This window comes from Symphodus melops (assembly GCF_947650265.1).
Source record: "Symphodus melops genome assembly, chromosome: 22".
NCBI classification, from domain to species: Eukaryota; Metazoa; Chordata; class Actinopteri; order Labriformes; family Labridae; genus Symphodus; species Symphodus melops.
The window spans coordinates 18,326,454-18,345,820 of NC_136712.1; the positions used below are offsets into that span (position 1 = coordinate 18,326,454).

General features: G+C 41.1%; 2 protein-coding genes across 2 annotated transcripts; one reads left to right on the forward strand and one right to left on the reverse strand.

Annotated features, from left to right (window-relative positions):
- Positions 1–3,953: 3,953 nt before the first annotated feature.
- Positions 3,954–6,719, forward strand: LOC306818044 (NXPE family member 3-like). Its single transcript, XM_079335410.1, has 5 exons — positions 3,954–4,279; positions 5,029–5,178; positions 5,436–5,506; positions 5,763–5,969; positions 6,050–6,719. The coding sequence occupies exons 1-5, from the start codon at positions 4,224–4,226 to the stop codon at positions 6,601–6,603; spliced, it is 1,038 nt and encodes a 345-aa protein (XP_079191536.1). The 5' UTR covers positions 3,954–4,223; the 3' UTR covers positions 6,604–6,719.
- A 6,368-nt stretch (positions 6,720–13,087) lies between these two features.
- On the reverse strand, positions 13,088–18,472 carry LOC306818145 (NXPE family member 3-like; the record flags this gene model as incomplete). The annotated part of the gene is made up of 6 exons (XM_079335520.1): positions 13,088–14,585; positions 14,667–14,870; positions 15,316–15,386; positions 15,731–16,026; positions 16,414–16,917; positions 18,392–18,472. 6 exons carry the CDS (start codon positions 18,470–18,472, stop codon positions 14,041–14,043), a joined length of 1,701 nt encoding a protein of 566 aa, XP_079191646.1. The 3' UTR covers positions 13,088–14,040.
- Positions 18,473–19,367: the final 895 nt, after the last annotated feature.

Here is a 19,367-nt window from a genome sequence, read left to right on the forward strand (position 1 = left end):
ATGGCCACAGGGGGCGCCACCCCACAGACCCCCTTTGCCCAGGAATATCCCACAGGTGTCCAGAGCGGAGAGACCCGAGGAACCACACCACCGGCGGGGTAGCAGGCCACTGCAAGTGTAGTGACCTCCAAGTATTGATGCCTCTCACATTTTCTTTCAGTAACAATAAAACTTTACTGGCAGATCCGTGACGTCCTCATCCTTGAAACCAACAGTTTTATTTGGGCTATAGAATACGTGCGCATGTAGTGAGCTGTTTTCAATAAGTAACGTCCTGTATGACAAAACAAACATAAAGTAGTCTGTAGCTGTGCATGTGTGTGTGAGGGTGCCGGATCGGGTGCGTAAGCTAACTGTTGCGGCTTCCAAAATCAAACCCTTTTTGGCCGCTGAGAGTCTAAGGTTGGGTCCTGAGATTTCCAAATTTGTGACGCGCCAGGAGGTTATTATGACAGATAACGCTGAGATCCAGATGCGTTTGGTGCATTTATTATGAACAGACACAGAGCCGGATGGATAAACATAAAAAGGTGATGAAGTGAATGAATAGCGCTAGGTAGCATGGCGTGGCGGTCAACAAAAATTATGGCTTCTAATCCAACCCCGACTCTCTCATCTGTGTGACAGGTGAGTGCGCACCTTTACACACACTTGCACACGCCTACTCCCACGTGAGTCATCGCCTCTACAACACACACACACACCGTGCAACTCATCCCCAACCTGTATGTCTCCTACCCTAACCAAGAAAACAGGGTTGTAGACGCCAGACAGTTCCTGAAAAAGGACAAACTAAATATCCTGTTTGTGTTTCCAATCAGTAGAAGTTCATACAGGGAGAGAAGCAAGTCCAAATAAGCAACTACACATAAGAAAATAAGACCAAAAACCTGCAACCTGCGACTGAAGATATTTTCGAGCTACTTTACAAAAAACTAGCCCAAAGTAGCTTAAAACAAGCGACTTGGCAACACTGGTTTGCACCTGTAGTTATTCACGCAAATAATCTTAGTTGATCACCTGCAAAACGCCCACAAACCAAACCATCATTTTTTTTGGAGTGAACACGCACTTTAGTACTCTTTAGTTGTGGATACATCTTTTAACTGTGTCAACCATGTGAGAGTAATTCTGTTAGGTTTGTGAAGCTGTATTACATACATGTGTAAGAGATGTCAAAACCGTAGCAGAGTTTTCTTTGGTTTATAGCCAACTGTCTGTTGTCTGAGAGGTTTTGCTTCACATAGATGTTTGACATTTGAATCAAGGAGATGAGTTCTTCATGCCTCACACAGAGTCAAGTATTTGTAGGCTTTCTTTCTATCAGAATATAAGAAACACTGTGAAGAAGTATACTTTGCCAGTGACTGCAGAGTCCTGGTTCAGCATGCCAGTGACTGCAGAGTCCTGGTCCAGAAGGCCAGTGACTGCAGGGTCCTGGTCCAGAAGGCCAGTGACTCCAGAGTCCTGGTCCAGAAGGCCAGTGACTGCAGGGTCCTGGTCCAGAAGGCCAGTGACTGCAGAGTGCTGGTACAGCATGCCAGTGACTGCAGAGTCCTGGTCCAGAAGGCCAGTGACTGCAGAGTCCTGGTCCAGAAGGCCAGTGACTGCAGAGTGCTGGTACAGCATGCCAGTGACTGCAGAGTCCTGGTCCAGAAGGCCAGTGACTGCAGAGTCCTGGTCCAGAAGGCCAGTGACTCCAGAGTCCTGGTCCAGAAGGCCAGTGACTGCAGGGTCCTGGTCCAGAAGGCCAGTGACTGCAGGGTCCTGGTCCAGAAGGCCAGTGACCGCAGAGTCCTGGTCCAGAAGGCCAGTGACCGCAGGGTCCTGGTCCAGAAGGCCAGTGACCGCAGGGTCCTGGTCCAGAAGGCCAGTGACTGCAGAGTCCTGGTCCAGAAGGCCAGTGACTGCAGAGTCCTGGTCCAGAAGGCCAGTGACTGCAGGGTCCTGGTCCAGAAGGCCAGTGACTGCAGGGTCCTGGTCCAGAGACCAGTGACGGCAAGGTTCTGGTCATCAAGCATGTTTAAGCTATTGACTGTGATGTAGTTATGTTATTTGACTATGGCTTAATAAGTCTAAGATGATCCACAGGTCTGTTTGACAATGTTCTCCTCATTCATTCAACACAGATATAGAAACCCACCTTACAGTAAATCAGGTCCAATCAGTCTTAAACCCAGTCGTGTCTTGACATCGCCACCATCTAATCTCTCTCTCTCGCTCTCTCTCTCCATATACAATACACTTAATAATTATATTAGTATTTAATTAATTAATTTGAGACTGATATTTTAATATTCGGTGGTATCCAGATTTCAGGGTGGTGTCCCTATAGGTTTGTTAAACTCAGCTTTTATATATAATTGTGTGTATGTATATGTCTGTGTTAACTATATAATTACATCCAAACAAAATAATGAATAATATGACTTACCTTTTGTCGGTAGAGATTACTTTGAAGTTCACAGTGGTGAAGTCTTGATTGGATGTGGTGGGAATCCAAAAAATAAAACTTTAGTAGAAAAATAAAATAACTCACAAACATTCGACAGACAACCTAATTAAACATGATCTACAAGGTTGGCTCTGACAAGAATAAAGCCTCCCTGCAGTGATGATTCAGATATGTTTGTATCAACTTGTTCTACTTCTCCCCCTCCTTCTTTTCTTTTCTGTGTTTGTTTTTTTTATTGCTGCAGGTGTGTGAGTAGCAGGTTGTGACGCCGGTTTCTCCCTTCAGCTGTAGACACCTTCGGAGACCTCTGAGGTATCTGAGTTTGGAACAACTACATGTTTAAATCTGAACTCATTGAGTTACATGAAATATATACACTTGAATAGGTTGCCTTGGAAGAGAACACATCATAACTCTGAAAGACAACACTGGCATTAATTGCCCAAACCACAGGGAGGATTTGTACGCTTTTTTTTTTTTAGGAGTTTTGCTCAGCAAAAGCTCAACAATGTTCTTCTCCTACGTTTTTTTTTCTTTCCACAAGTATATTTATTGAAGTTTTTAGTGCGTGACAGGTTACGTAATAATGTTAGCTGTGGCTCAGTTGGTAGAGTTGTCGCCGATCCCCAGCTCCTGCGAGCAACATGTCCGATGTGTCCTTGGGCTCCCCCTGCTGCGTCTGGGGCGTATGAATGTGCATGAATGGATAGATACTGGATGGGCCACATATCCAGCCCATCAGTGTGAATGGGTGTGAATGGGTAGGTGTAAGAAGCGCTTTGAGTAGTCGGAAGACTAGAAAAGCGCTATACAAGCTCAAGTCCATTTACCACTTCAACATTCAAGATGACTTTATCGCCTCATAAAGTCATAAATGTGTCTTTAGCCATGCTGCAGCCATAAAAAGACAATGATCACCATCATTCACTTTAAACATTTAACGATAAAATGATTAAGAAATATCCAAACAAAAATGAAGGACACCAATAACATCCTATCTGAAGCCTCATTTATCAACAGCGCATACATGGATCTGTGCATAATGAGTACGTTGGAATTGATCGACTTAGTTAGAAACGTGTGTAAATGTAAGCACGTGGAGTCAGTTGGCTGGAGCCAAAAAGACTCGATCAACATTTTCAGAACCTTTTTACAGCCAATCGGTCTCTTTGTCTCTAACCTTCGAAAAACCCCTGTCTAAGTGAGGGTGCTTGTGTGTGTGTGTGGGGGGGGGGGGGGTGTGTGTGTGTGTGTGTGTGTGTGTGTGTGTGTGTGTGTGTGGAGGTGCATCCACGTCACCTTCAGGTTGCATGTGCCTGTGTTCAAGTGCTGCAGATGCAGGTACACTCAGGTACATTCACACCTTGATGCCACTTAAAGGTAACATACCTAAACCAAAAGCTCACCTTAAGTTCATTCATGCGTTTCCTGAGTTCAAACCAGTCAAACGGTAAATCTCAAAACCACACGGGATCATAAGTGTGCTCGTATGAGCAGTTATGATGATATGATAGGTTGAAAAGGATTAAGTGATTATCAAAATACAGAAACTGCAAAACAAATTCACCAAATTGCATAATCTTGTCTTGTTGCATTTTCTTTCTTCTTTCTGGAGGAGAGCGGCACGTAGGAGACCAGCTGGACGTCATTATACAAATATACGACTTCCAAGGTAACCCCAAGAAATCTGGAGGAGATGCAATAGTTGCCCGTTTGCACAACAGAGCGCTTGAAGCAGGTGTAGCTGGACGAGTGGTGGATCACCTTAATGGCTCCTACTCTGCTGCATTCCCTTTACTCTGGGAAGGAAGCGCACAGGTTGAGGTAGAGTTCAAGATTTTCTTCTAAAATTATATTGTAAAACAAATAGCAACAAAAGGACACTTTCACCAACACTTAAATGGTATTACTGTCAAATAACATTGCAGAAGAAAATACAATCTCACTAAAAACAACCTACATTTCATTGTACGGCTGCTACTTTAAAACACATAGTTACTAACATTAGCTAGAAAACGCCAGGAGGCTAAATCACTATGTTTTGCTAGTACTTAGGTATGTATAACTGATAATATTTTATATGGACACTTAATACTGGGCTGATGCTCTGCAGACTCCTGCTTCTCTAAAATCGTCTGTGGGCCAGTGATTGGTGTCTGGATTGTTGTTGGTTTTACACCGCAGAGTTGATGGCTGTGTTTAGTAGTAAAAAACTAGTTTTACTTAGACTCTGGGTAATATGTCTTGGTTTCATTTACAGAGGCTATAGTCCTTGTTGCAGCGGCCTGGGATTCAAATATAACTATGTCCCTTTGCTGACATCCCCCACTCTGTCCTCCCAACATTTCCTGTCTGTCGTCAACTGTCTTATCTAATTGGCATGGCTTCTATGTTTTACCTTTAAACTCCTGCTCTCTGTTCCATCAGGTGACGCTCGTCCACTCAAGTGAAGCTGTCACAGTCCTTCGTAGGGCGAACAGAGAACATCCTGATAGGATTCTTTTTAAAAGCCTCTTCCGCTGCGGCAAAATCTCTGAAAGCACCATCTGTAATGCTTGCCTTCGTCAAACCAGCCAGCCACAGTGCAACTACACTGACCTCCGCACAGGTGACCCGTGGTTCTGCTACAAGCCAAAGAATCTGAGCTGTGGTTCCAGGGTGAGCCACATGAACACAGGATACAAGAAACTACTCAAGGCCGAAGAGGAGAAGCTTTTCCAAAGGTGAGGGAGCACTGAATTCTTTATCCATCTGGTTCACTTAATACATAAATATTCCAGGTTACTGTATATCTCCTGGTCCAAATAGTTAATAAAAACAAACGTTTATGAGTAAGTCTAAAGGGGTTTGTTTATATCTTTAAAGCCTAAATATGTAGGCAGAGTAATTAGATGTCATTTAAGCTTTAACTTTTGATTGATTGACTGTAATTATATCAGTGTGTGTAAAAGACACTATTATAATGAAACGTTTTATACAGGAATGTCAACCTAAAAGTCTTCATTCAGGCTTCAGGACCAGCCAATGTCATTGTGTTGCCACAAAGGAAAGGTAAGCATGCATTTTCCTCCTTTCACCAATAAAAATTAATGAAGTAATTGAATGAGTTCTAATTGAGAGTTAAAGTGGCTTCAGAAAAAGAACACACACCTTACTCTATGGAAATAGTTATAAGTTCAGAGCAGTATCAAGTGAGCCAAGTCAGGTGAAAGAGAGACTGTGGTTTTGTTCTTTTTAAAGAATCTGTTGGTGATAAGTGATTCCTGAAATAACCCTTATCCTTGTTTATGTCTTCAACTCCTCTCAGGTCAAACTGGGGTCAGTCAAGGCAGTGGGAAGTCTGGACCCCCTGGATATTACTACCAAGGTGTGTGGAGATCACTAGGTGGCACCAAAGTTTACCAATTCAACAACTCCTCTGCCATCAGTCAGTGTCTGAAGGGAAAGGTGGTCCACCTGTATGGAGACTCCACCATCAGGCAGTGGTTTGAGTACCTCAGCGCTGCACTACAAGGTAGCTGATCCACAGTTGCTTTAGGCAAAAGTTTGATGAATTCATTGCAGCTTAATCTATTCTATTTGTCACACTTTCAGATGCTAAGGCAGTAAACCTGAATAGTCCGAATCAGGCTGGACCTTACATGATATGGGACAATGCCAACAAAATCATGGTAACATACCGCGTCCATGGACTCCCTCTTCGTATTTCCACAATACCAAGCAGTAAGGAGAGTTACGTTGCCAATGAACTTGATACGCTAGTTGGTGGTACCAACACAGTCATAGTTTTAGGAATCTGGGCCCATTTCAGTACTTTTCCAATTGAACTTTACATCAGAAGGCTTCAGAGCATCCGCAGGGCGGTGGTCCGGCTGTTGAATAGGGCTCCGGGAACATTGGTGGTCATCAGGACTGGTACCCTCCAATATCAGCACCTTGGAAATGTGATAGGCAACGGTGACTGGTTCACGTTTCAGTTGGAGAAGGTGCTCCGAGCCGTGTTCAAAGGACTTAATGTCCAACTGGTGCATGCCTGGGATATGGTTCTGGCCCATTACCTGCCGCACAGCATCCACCCATCGCCTCCTATCATTAAGAACATGGTTGACGTCCTGTTGTCCTACATATGCCCACAAAAGAAGACCTAGCTGTTAATTTCAATGAAGGAATATGGAGCAGTTAAGCACTGCAGAAAAACAAAGTTCTTGTTGGTAAGGGTTTGGCTTCTTGTGTGATATTAACATCAAGGGTATGATCGGATTGTCCCTCCTATCTACTTTCACTATCCACTTTACCTTTACACCGTGGAAAATGTCATGTGGTTGAGGAAAGGTGTTAGGAAAATTTCCCTTTGGTGACGTAATAATGCCATGACGGTAGAGGTTAGTGACGTGAGTCTGCCGTGGTGAAAAAAATCTTTAACCCCGTGAAAACGTCACAGGGTTAAGGAAAGGTGTTCAGAGAATTCATAAAGGACTTAGGAAAAGGCGATCGCATTGTTTTGACAATCCGACCACACTTTCACCAGGTGACGTCATGATAATATGACGGCGGCGGAGGTTGGTGAAGCGAGTCTGCCATGGTGGAACTACAGTTTTCAGAAAATGGACTACAAAAAGCTCATCTAAAAATGTTTCCCCTGAGCCTTCTTACCTTTGAAATAATCCTAAAAACCACGGGGTGTGAATGAAAATACAAGGTAGGCTTTATTAGATACCAGGAAACTTCACTTTGATTGTTAATAAAAAGAAAATAAATGCAAAGGCTGAAACTAATGAGTCAAATAAATATTTCAACCAAATGCAGATTGTCTCCACATTTCTCCTCAAACAGATAGTTTTCATGAACCTTCGGATGCACGAGTCGCTTTAAAAGATGCAGCTGCAAAGATTTGTGGGGCGGCACTTTCTTATCCCCGTTGGTAAAGGATGGTCCAGTGTTTCCTGTGCTAAAGAAGGTTATAAGCATTGACCCGACTTTCCTTAAATTTTAGAGAATGCAAACCGCTCTTTTCATGGTCGTCACTTAAATGCTTCAGTTGTGTTGTTTAAGGTGAAAAGGATAGAGAAAGGAGATCGGAGGGACAATCCAAACGAACCCCAAGTCCGCCATTTTTTCTGTCAATATGGTTCTGCTTTTTGATCAAATCTTGAAAAAACTCACTGATAATCACATGGTGTGTTTTAAAGGGAAATAAAAACAGGTTTGCAAATATATGACTTAAATGGATATTCATTTTATTCTGAAATACATTAAATATTCTGTAATAATTAAAATAAAAATCACATGGTGTAAATGGTTTGTGAAGAATGTGATTAGACTAACTTAAAGAGATTACTGCTAGCTGGGTATCCTTCATTATTAATGATTTGTGAAAGGATTACTTTGGCAATGACCTCGTCTGACACAGTTTTAACAAGATTTCAAGCAAAGTTTAACTTTGAACCGTTTTTATCGTCAGCCAAAAACAGAAAATCTTTAAATGATGAGTTAACATGTTTAGATTGTGGCTACTGTGGTGGTTGAATCCACTCGCACTGGGCCCTCAGTGTGTGCACTGTCTGTATTGGGCATAATAATATGTACATATTAGGGACATATAGTTATAAAGGCACCTAAACCCTGGAACACTTTTGCCGGGTGATTTTCACCCGAGCAAAAGTATTTACATGATTTTCATTATGTTGCGTTCGTCTGAGTGCCATGGGTCACTGGGTGATTTTCACCTGAAGTAGTTTCTCTCTCCTGCTGCTGTTCATGTGTCAAGGAAACTGTGCCTTCACCAGGGAAGTCTCAAATGGTTAATGGCACAGCACTCTCCTGGTTTCACTCCTACCTCACTGACAGACAACAGTTCATTAATATCAACAACTGCACCTCTCCCACCGCTCCCCTGTTACAAGGTGTCCCCCAGGGGTCGGTGCTTGGTCCCCTCCTCTTCATTCTTTACCTCCTCCCCCTTGGCCAGATCATCCGTCAACATAACCTTCAGTTTCACTGCTACGCCGATGACATCCAACTATACATCTCCTCCAAAGCCATCTCCAACACCACCCACTCCACACTCAGCAACTGCCTCACCGAAATCAAATCATGGATGCAAGCAAACTATCTTCAACTCAACAGCGATAAATCAGACATAATCATCATTGACCCCACATCCCGCACCAAAGCCAGTCACAACTTCTCCCTCACCTTTGACAACTGCACTCTATACCCCTCACCGCACACCCGCAACCTAGGAATCATCTTTGACAATAACCTAAGGTTCGACCTCCACATCAAACACATCACCAGGACCGCCTTCTTCCACCTCAAAAACATTGCCCGCCTCCGCCCCTCACTCACATTCTCTGCTGCAGAAACTCTCATCCATGCATTCATCACATCCAGACTGGATTACTGTAACAGCATCCTCCATGGTTTACCATCCAAACTCCTCAATAAACTGCAATACATCCAGAACTCAGCCGCACGCCTGCTCACCCACACCCGCTCCAGAGACCACATCACCCCCGTCCTCCGTGACCTGCACTGGCTCCCCATCACTCACCGCATACAGTTTAAAATCATCCTCCTCACACACAAAGCACTAAATAACCTGGCCCCACCTTACCTCACTGACCTGCTTCACCACCACACCCCCTCCCGTGACCTCCGCTCATCTAAAGGAAACACCCTCTCCCCACCTACACGGACCAAGCACCGAACCTGGGGAGACAGAGCCTTCTCCATCGCTGCCCCCTCCCTCTGGAACTCACTCCCCAAACCCATCCGTTCCTGCACACACCTCCCAACTTTCAAGACCATGCTCAAAACCCACCTCTATAAACTAGCTTTTAATACTTGACTTCTTCTTTCCCCTCTTCTCTTTCTGTTTCTCTGTCCTTTAATGTTCTTCTACTGTTTTTAACTGTTTACTGTGATTTCTTTTTTACATGTAAAGTGCCTTTGAGCCCTCGTAAAAGCGCTTACAAATTAAATGTATTTATTTATTTAAAATAAATGCAAAGGCTGAAACTAGTTATGAGTCAGATAAACATTTCAACCAAATGCAGAATGTCTCCACATTTCTCCTCAAACAGATAGTTTTCATGAACCTTCGGATGCACGAGTCGCTTTAAAAGATGCAGCTGCAAAGATTTGTGGGGCGACACTTTCTTATCCCCGTTGGTAAAGGATGGTCCAGTGTTTCCTGTGCTAAAGAAGGTTATAAGCATTGACCCGACTTTCCTTAAATTTTAGAGAATTCAAACCGCTCTTTTCATGGTCGCCACTGAAATGCTTCAGTTGTGTTGTTTAAGGTGAAAAGGATAGAGAAAGGAGATCGGAGGGACAATCCAAACGAACCCCAAGTCCGCCATTTTTTCTGTCAATATGGTTCTGCTTTTTGATCAAATCTTGAAAAAACTCACTGATGATCACATGGTGTGTTTTAAAGGGAATTAAAAACAGGTTTGCAAATATATGACTTAAATGAATATTTATTTTATTCTGAAATACATTAAATATTCTGTAATAATAAAAATAAAAATCACATGGTGTAAATGGTTTGTGAAGAATGTGATTAGACTAACTTAAAGAGATTACTGCTAGCTGGGTATCCTTCATTATTAATGATTTGTGAAAGGATTACTTTGGCAATGACCTCGTCTGACACAGTTTTAACAAGATTAAAAGCAGAGTTTAACTTTGAACCGTTTTTATCGTCAGCCAAAAACAGAAAATCTTTATCTTTGTGGCTACTGTGGTGGTTGAATCCGCACGCACTGGGCCCTCAGTGTGTGCACCGTCTGTATTGACCATAATAATATGTACATATTAGGGAAATATAGTTATAAAGGCACCTAAACCCTGGAACACTTTCGCCGGGTGATTTTCACCCGAGCAAAAGTATTTACATGATTTTCATTATGTTGCGTTTGTCCGAGTGCCATGGGTCACTGGGTGATTTTCACCTGAAGTAGTTTCTCTCTCCTGCAGCTGATCATGTGTCAAGGAAACTGTGCCTTCACCAGGGAAGTCTCAAATGTGCCAGAAAAGGGTGGACCGATAATTTTTCTTTTTAGGTTTATGTTTTTTTTTTCCCCTTAATGTTTCTGTAATTTTGTTTTTTTATAGGCTTCCCCCATGATGCTTCTATTAATTTTGTTAGACATGGCTTACTTGGAACATTAAAGAACACTGCTCTAATTATATCATGAATTGTCATATTTTGATGAAAAGTAATTTTTCATTGGGTATATTACATCAGGTAAAAATCACCCAGCTTCAGTGATGATGTTACTAATTTAAGTGAGTGTTCGAAGGTTAATTGACATGAGTGGGAAAATGATTGATCAAGATCAATAGTTTAATGATGATTAATGATGTTTGTTAAACTCAAATGATAATACAGATCAATGAACTCAAAAACAATTATATGACAATCATTTGACAGAGGCAAAATTGGAGGAAGAGGGTTCAACGATAATATAACTACTATACTAACTATATAAAACCGGGCACAGGCCTTATTTAATCAGAATATAATTGTCGCTCCTCCTTTGGCATAGAAGCAGCCTCAACTACATCCAAAGAAGGGATTCCTGATGATCGGAATCGACCATTTCAATCGGCAGAGACTTAATTGAGAATGAACAATTATTCATTAACAATGAACTGTTACAATTATAGAATGAAATGTTCAGTCTTTTGGGGGCTAGACTCCATCATGACGACTTCATGACCTCTGAGGGGTGATGAGGCTGACACAGGATAGGATGCCCCCTTTGGACTCATTACACTGGTGGGGGTGAAGAGGATGGAGGCTGTGATGATGAGTGGGTTTCAGCCTGGCCTGGACTCTGCTGAGCTGGATGGAGGCGACTGGGGTGGAGCAGTGTTGCAGTCTATGCCTGAAGCAACAGACTGACTTTGAAAGGGAGAGAGTTTTAAGCGTTTTGACAGCAGTAGGTTGATTGGTTGAGAAAGTTTGTGGCAGAGTCTGGCTGGTTAATTCCAGGCTGATACACGCCCATGATCAGCTGATCACCAGAGAGAGAGAGAGAGAGAGAGAGAGGTCGTAGTAGGGGGTGTGGTTTAAGAATAAATGAAGAGGTGAATAATGAAATAATTACACCAGTCTTCCTGTCTGAACTTACATGGCGCTACATTAAAACACTTAGCAGCAGTACCTACTAAGATGCACAAGCCCTATGGTAAAAGAAGCCAGTTTTGTGTTGAATGACATGTAAAATAAAACTGGTGCCGTTTGAATACATTTTATGATTAGAAAAAGGTGTTATGTTGAAGAGGAAATGCTGTAAAATTTTGGTGTTGATGTCTTTATAAAGATTTGTATATTTTAGTATATTACATTTTGTAGAGGCCTTAAGTAAGCATAATTAGGAGCATGGCATATTATGCCAAAGATTGGTGAACAAATCTGTTTGCTCTGTGTACCATAGTATGATTAAGTGAACTTAATTTTGTGTTGTTGGTTCCTTTGGGAGATTTTCTTTCATTCATAAATTTTTCTAATAAATCTGGTGTTATATTATTTCAATGTTTGCACTTTTTATAGATTTATTCAACCGTACTGTTGTGTCTTACAGAAATGGTGGGATGTAATATCTCTTCAGTGAAAGAAAACCTACTGCCATGAGACACCCTACAACTGCAGCTCTTTATTGCCACCTACAGGCAGAATAGACAACATAGCAAGCCTTTTAGAGGTTAACACCCTGGCTTAAACACCACACATACATCGGCTCATTTGTACACACTTTTGTGTGAAAATTGTTTTCCAATGCTCCCCGGAGCCTTACTCTGACCCCTGTTTCCCTTTAAGGTCAACCCTTTCTTTTTACAAAGTTCAAGAATAATACAGTGATTAAGTTCTCTTAATCTGCTTTTGTACTGTAGCCACAAAAGGTGTAGCTACCTGTAACATGTTAGTTTACATCAGCTCTGTTGGCTGGTATATAAAAAGGTAAACAAAAATGTTAACTGCATATTACCTCTGCAAAACCCCAACATAATTGGTGCCCCGTGTGAGGCGTGAGATAGACTGGTATTCCTGAACGCCTAAAGCATTTTATTGTAATCTGATTTTAGCCAATCATTCTGACCCAAGAATTTTATTTGAGGTTTTGGAATCAATTACCACCTCCTCCCCTTCTTATTTTACTAATCCTTCCCAAGATCTTTCTGAGACGTTTTTATCTGATTTTACATAAACAATCAAGGACATTAGGCAACAAATCATCCCCCCAGACCATATTTTAGACACCCCAGCAGGGCTTTCACAGTTATTTTAGCAGTTTAGGAGATAAGAAAGTGCCGCCCCACAATTCATTTCGAAAAAGGAAGGTGGGACTTAGTGATAAAATGACAGGAACCGATACAGAAATAAATTTAGTGTGGGTCTTTTTATTCCCCGACTATATAGCATGGCTTGTAAGAAACTCACATTTCAATAAATGCTTCAAACAATTCACCTAAGTCAAGGTCGGAGTCTAGACATTAAAGAAAAATGTAAAGACAACAGTAGTGGCTCGTTTCTGAACAAAGAAAACAAATGCAATTCACATTTTTAAGCCACATCATTCCCCGCAACCTCCGTGAAGTGCATTACTTCAAAAGATATTCATAAATACAATGATTGAAATACATCTTTAACAGTGTATACCGTTTCATATGAGCATAAAATACAGTACATAGCATAAACAAATAAACTCACTTTAATTCCAGTGTGCAGCCTGCACCTAAAGACGCACACTCGCTGATCTCAACTCCGCTTATGTTCCCTCTAACAGGTATTACCAGGTAAGTGCTGATGTAATTTTCATAGCATCTGATGTAAATTCATTATTAACAGGTACGGTCAGGTACAATAACCAATGTAAACAAAGTAATTTACAGGAACATTCTATCTAAACAGGAAATAATAAATAAAGCATGTACTGTGAAAACATAAAGCTATGATAACTAACAGAGTTATGTTGAATTAATCGGTAAAGAATGAGGCGTTTTTAGGAGATTGTTGCCTCGTTTCCTGGAATGTACACAATGAATTATTACCATCTTAAACCAGTGTTTATTACAGGATACTTGACTGAAGTTCTCAGTTATAATAGAGGTTTTTCTTTGTCATTCAGCTGTAGATTCACTACACTTACCTCCTTATTTCCAATGGTACTACATACAGTAATAATGAACCACAAATACCATGCAATGACAGGACATACAACAACAATAGCTGACAGAGAAACAATGATGAAAACTAAACAGGTCCGAGCATTGAACCCTGAGGGACCCCACACAAAGGGGAGCTAGTGTGAGCAAATGCATTCAAACCGCATGAATGTTTAAAATATCTGGGAGGGTTTAAGTATTTGGACTTACTTAGAGGTCATTCCTTGTTGTTAAAAAAGCTAGTTTTTAAAAAAAAATCTTTATTTTGTAAAAGATGTAAACATTTTCGAAGCACAAAGAGTAAGGCCTTAAACCTGCTCATTTGTAATGAATTGGCTCTATATACAAATAAAGATTAATTGATTGACCTATTAACCCCCTCACTGAACAATGCACATCTATTAGTCCTATTGGGTGCATACGTAGGACAAGAGACTGTCAATCATATTCTTAATAATGGGATGTCCTGGGTGAATGTTGTGAGGAAGGTGGTGGGCCAAAGTCATCCCCCAAGCGTCCACTAGTCGAACGTTAAGCCCTCTGAACATAGCTCTGAGCACCTTGTCCAGTTGAAATGCGTACCAGTCACTGTAGTTTAATGCTATAGAAGGTGATACCTCTCTGAGGTTGGCAGACTTGATGACCACCTGCGTGTCTGGAGCCCTGCTCAACAGACGAATCACCGCCCTGCGGATGCTCTGAAGCCTTCTGATGTAGAATTGATTTGGGAAAGGATTGAGGTGAGCCCAGATGCCAAAAATTACAACTGTGTTGGTGCCACCAACTAACTCATCTATTTCATTGGCAATGTAATGCAGCTCACTAGTTGGAACGTAGATGAAACTAAGAGGAGGACCATGGACACGGAACGTCACCAAGGTGTTTCTTGAATTGTCCCATATCATGTAAGGTCCTGTTTGCTTCGGCTTATCCCGGTTTATCTCCTTAGCATCTGAAAGTGTGACAGAAAGAACAAGTTAAGCTGTGAAATAAACAATTAAACTGTTACCTGAAATCTCTGTGGATCAGCTACCTTTTAGTGAAGCCTTGAGGTACTCAAACCACTGCCTGACGGTGGAGTCTCCATACAGGTGGACCACCTTTCCTTTCAGACACTGAGTGATGGCAGAAGCGTTGAAGTGGTTGACTTTGGTGCCACCTAGTGATCTCCACACACCCTGGTAGTAATATCCAGAGGGTCCAGACGTCACACTGCCTTGACTGACTGTGGACCGCTCTGAGAGTTACAGATCAAAATAAGATTTAGGTTATTAAACTCATTGTTGTATCATTTATTGTTAACAGATCCCCTAAAAAGACCAACACAAGGTGTCGCCTTTACTTTATTATTTCACTTGACACTCAAGATGACGTCATACATTTACACAAAAAAGCACCCATTCAATTTTTTCCCCTGTGCAGTTTAGTGTATTTATTGGACTTGTTATAGCAGCAGAAAAATACACATTATGTGCTGTAGTGATCAGCAGCACAGCATACGTCTCTGGTGCATGTGTTTATTGTGGTGAGGAAAATGTCACCAAATGACTCTTACATGAACGTCTACAGTAGCAAAAAGGCATGAATGTTTTTGAGCTGTAAAGAGGAAGGTTGTATGCATTTCTTTTTTTCAAGGTCACATTGAGACTTTTTATTTAAGATGGAAGTAGAAAAACTTTTACCTTTCCTTTGAGGCAGCACAGTAAGATTGGCCGGTCCTGAAGCCTGAATGAAGACTTTCAGGTTGACATTGCTGGCGGGAAAAACTCAGATGATAAAGTATCTTACACACAATGCAATATGTAAACTACAGTTAAATGGGATTTATCAAAAGGTAAAACTTTAGTTTTATTAAAAGACTCTGCCTCCATATTTAGACTGAAAAGTTACACTTCAGATTTGTGGTGATGAGAGTCAACTTTAATTGTTCAGACTAAGTAACTGATATATTATCTTACACTGTAAACATCTGAAGATTTTATCTTTGCCTCCTGTAGTTACAAACTCAACATTTTACACCAGGTGATACTTTACTCTTTGTTTACACTCATCACATGTAAAACTAGATGCATCATTTCTATTGCTCCGATCCCTCACCTTTGGAAAAGTTTCCCCTCATTGTCCTTGAGTCTTACTTTGAATCCGGCTCTCATGTGGCCAACTCTGGTATCACAGCTCAAAGTCTTTGGCTTGTAGCAGAACCACGGGTCACCTGTGCGGAGGTCAGTGTAGTCGCACTGTGGCTGGCTGGTTTGACGAAGGCAAACATTACAGATGGTGCTTTCAGAGATATTGCCTGAGCGAAAGGTGTTTTTAAAGAGAACCCTATCAGGATTTTCTCTTTTCAGCCTGCGGAGGACTGTGACAGCTTCGCTTGAGTGGACAAGCGTCACCTGACAAAACAAAACACAAGGGTGTTTAAGTTATAGCAAACATCCCAGGCCATAGTATTGCTCCTTGAAACTGGAGCTCCTTGATTTGTGTATCCACTTGTTTTTGTTGTGATCCAGCACCCTCTTAGATGTGTGTCTGTCAGTCATCTGTACAGTCACGTGCTATTGGCCCTGGGAACAAGTAGAGTTCTAACAAAGGCTCTCATTGGCTGTTATAGGCTGACATGAGGTGTCATTTAAAAGGTCAGCAAAACAAGAAGTAAGTCGGGAGAAATGGTTTAGATTCCATGAATTAAATGGCCCACAGGACAATAGCATTGCAATAGGTGAGTCATTTTGCTTGACTTGTTTTACAATATAATTTTAGGAGAAAATCTTGAACTCTACCTCAACCTGTGCGCTTCCTTCCCAGAGTAAAGGGAATGCAGCAGAGTAGGAGCCATTAAGGTGATCCACCACTCGTCCAGCTACACCTGCTTCAAGCGCTCTGTTGTGCAACCGGGCAATTAAGAAATCTCCTCCAGATTTCTTGGGGTTACCTTGGAAGTCATATATTTGTATAATGACGTCCAGCTGGTCTCCTACGTGCCGCTCTACTCCACCCCTCCCTGGAAGAATGGTGAAGGTGCTGTGGGCGGGATCACTTGTCTGGTTCAATAAAAAAGGAGCTGGCAGAGGTGGAGTTTCAGGCCAAGCAATAGAGTCCAATATGAGACGTTCCTCCTCAGCATCAGCAGAAGTCAGTGGCTTGAAGGTGCAGAAGGCATCAGGCACGTGTGGAGCAGTGGGAGGAGCAGTGGGAGGAGCAGTGGGAGGAGCAGAGGAAGGAGCAGAAGGAGGAGCAGAGGTCACTTTCTTGGGGACGATGGCAGAGTTCTCTTTAAAACGTACCTGGCAAGGAGTTGAAAAAGAAAGATGGTGACAAAGATGCATCAAAAAAAATTCACTAACATAAAATAAACTGAAGGGAAGATCAATGATTTTTCTAAAATAATACTTATAACTGTTTATGATTTGTAAACTTTAAGCTGCTGGAAGTCACAGTTTTCAAAAACTTGACCTCTTCGTCTACAATCTTAAATCTATGGTTGGCACGGCCTGCTCCACTCCATTTTTGTAATTTCCATTGCATAATGGCGTTACAAGCCAATGAAATGTTTTAAATATGTATTTTTTCCAACGAGATTGTCTTCCTCTGGCTGCATCGCTAATTTAATGGCAGAAATTTAAATAAATCAGGCCCTGGTTTACATAAGCCAAACTCTTTAAGTGTTATTTTGTATGCCATCATTTTATCAAACAAAATACAACACTGCACTAACACCAGGTTTATACAAGTAATGGCTTAAATTATAGTACAGCAACATTAAATAAAAACAAATGAAATCCATTATGCTTAAATAATTGCACCATTTGCCATCACTGTCTCCAACAGAGTGTTTAACCCCTCCCCATCTTGACTTCACAAAGACTCAGCCACTCTGCGATGCTCTTTTCATAATCAATGATATTCGGTTTTTCCAGCTTTAACCCTCTGGGGCTATAATTGGCCGATTTTGACTACTTTTGATTTTCTCTTTATATTTCATCTTAAAAACTGTTTATCTGGCCTTGTGTGGTATCATTTTTCAACACAACCTCACATATATGAATTTACAATTATTATTTCATTTTGACATGCTATATTAATTTTTAAAAAATCCCCCCCAAAAATTATAAAATCCGAGTATAAATAAACACAAACCTGAATAACAAACACTTTTCATAACTTTTGATGCAAATATAAATTGTGATCTTCAAAACTTATTTACAAGATTTACAAACAACAATGTTATATACAAGTATTTACACTAAAATACAGGCAATTCCTCAGGCGTTTTTTATGCAACTATTTACCGAACAATCAGGTGTCACAATAAACAAGTTATTTGTGCCACTCCATGAAACAGTAACTGTCCATCACAAGACAGAGAGGCACATCATGACCTGTTTTTCAATTTGCGTGGATTTTGGCGCCCCCATGTGGACAGGTAGGTGGTGACTAGTCCTCTTTAGAGCCTCTCAGGGCAAACAATAGATTCATTCGGTTCATCCTTAAATGTCAACTGAATCACACTTAACATTTTAACTGCTCAATGATTAATAAACCTGTCATTCTTGTTTTATGTATGTTTAGATGACGTCTTTTGTTGACCAACTGGTGCAACGTCTCCAGGGACGGCACGTCAAGTGCGCATGTACGTCATCAATGCATTCAACCACCCCAATCTGAGATTGAGAGACGCTGTTGAATATCGTCTCCTGTAATCTGACTCATAAAAAAACATTCCACCTTTAAAATGTTGACAACAATCACAGTTCTCACCTGCAGCAGGTTCCTGTTTATTAGTATGAAGAACAACACAGTCAGCAGGAGCACGATGACACCGCCCTTCAGAAGCTTCATGTTGACTTTGTTACTTATTAATCCTTTTTTCAACATGGTTAGTCCTCCTCTGGTACTGGAAGGGAAAAAATGAGAAAAGAGAGTCTATGTTAAGTTTATAGTATTAATTTTCTATCAAACTACATCTATTCAATCAAGATGTTAGAATGACTGGTGTACCCAAACAGATTATTTGTGCTTGAGGTTTGACAGGAACGTCATAAAACTAAACTAAACAGATTTTTCAGTCAGGTGTACTAAGTTCACATGTCAGAAAACCTGATGCTACGAAACGTCCTAAAGTTTTTTGGATAAAAGATTTGGCGTGAAGTAGGATGAGGTTCCATGCAGGAAAAAAGTAATGCACACAATAAAGGAAACATGGGCATTTAGCCGAACTAAAGAACGACTTTGAGTAACCTTTTTAACTGGTACATTTATACTTCTTTATAATTCTGTTCAATTTATTCTTCAGTGTTTTTCTTCACATTCACTTGTTACTTTCTTAATCTAAAAACCAGTGAGTCTAAAAATCATGATACCGTAATTAACCCAATCAACTCTGTGTCTTTCAACTTTAATACATTGTCATATACAAACATGGAAAACAGAGAAAAGGAGGAGGAGCCATTTGCAGAAACTTAAAAAAAATATTAATTTGAACGAAAAGGCAAGACAAAATGTACTTTCAAAAAGTTCAACAAAAAAAATCCAAACAGTAAAACACGGGGAATCCGAAGAAGACAACTACCAGACTGACAACAAACATTCACTGTCCAACAAAGATGATCTGACACAGAGACTAAATAGACATGGTTATCAGACACAGTTAAGACTAATGATGAGGGCAATCAACACAGGAGTGAAACACACATCCAGGACAACTACGAGCGAGCGAGCGAGCGAGAGAGAGAGA

Bases quoted from the DNA above. Each gene is read 5' to 3' on its own strand.
- LOC306818044 (XM_079335410.1), top strand. From the start codon at position 4,224: ATGGCTCCTACTCTGCTGCATTCCCTTTACTCTGGGAAGGAAGCGCAC. The intron at 5,179-5,435 runs GTGAGGGAGCAC...CGTTTTATACAG, and splicing joins GAGGAGAAGCTTTTCCAAAG to GAATGTCAACCTAAAAGTCT. The intron at 5,970-6,049 runs GTAGCTGATCCA...TCACACTTTCAG, and splicing joins CCTCAGCGCTGCACTACAAG to ATGCTAAGGCAGTAAACCTG.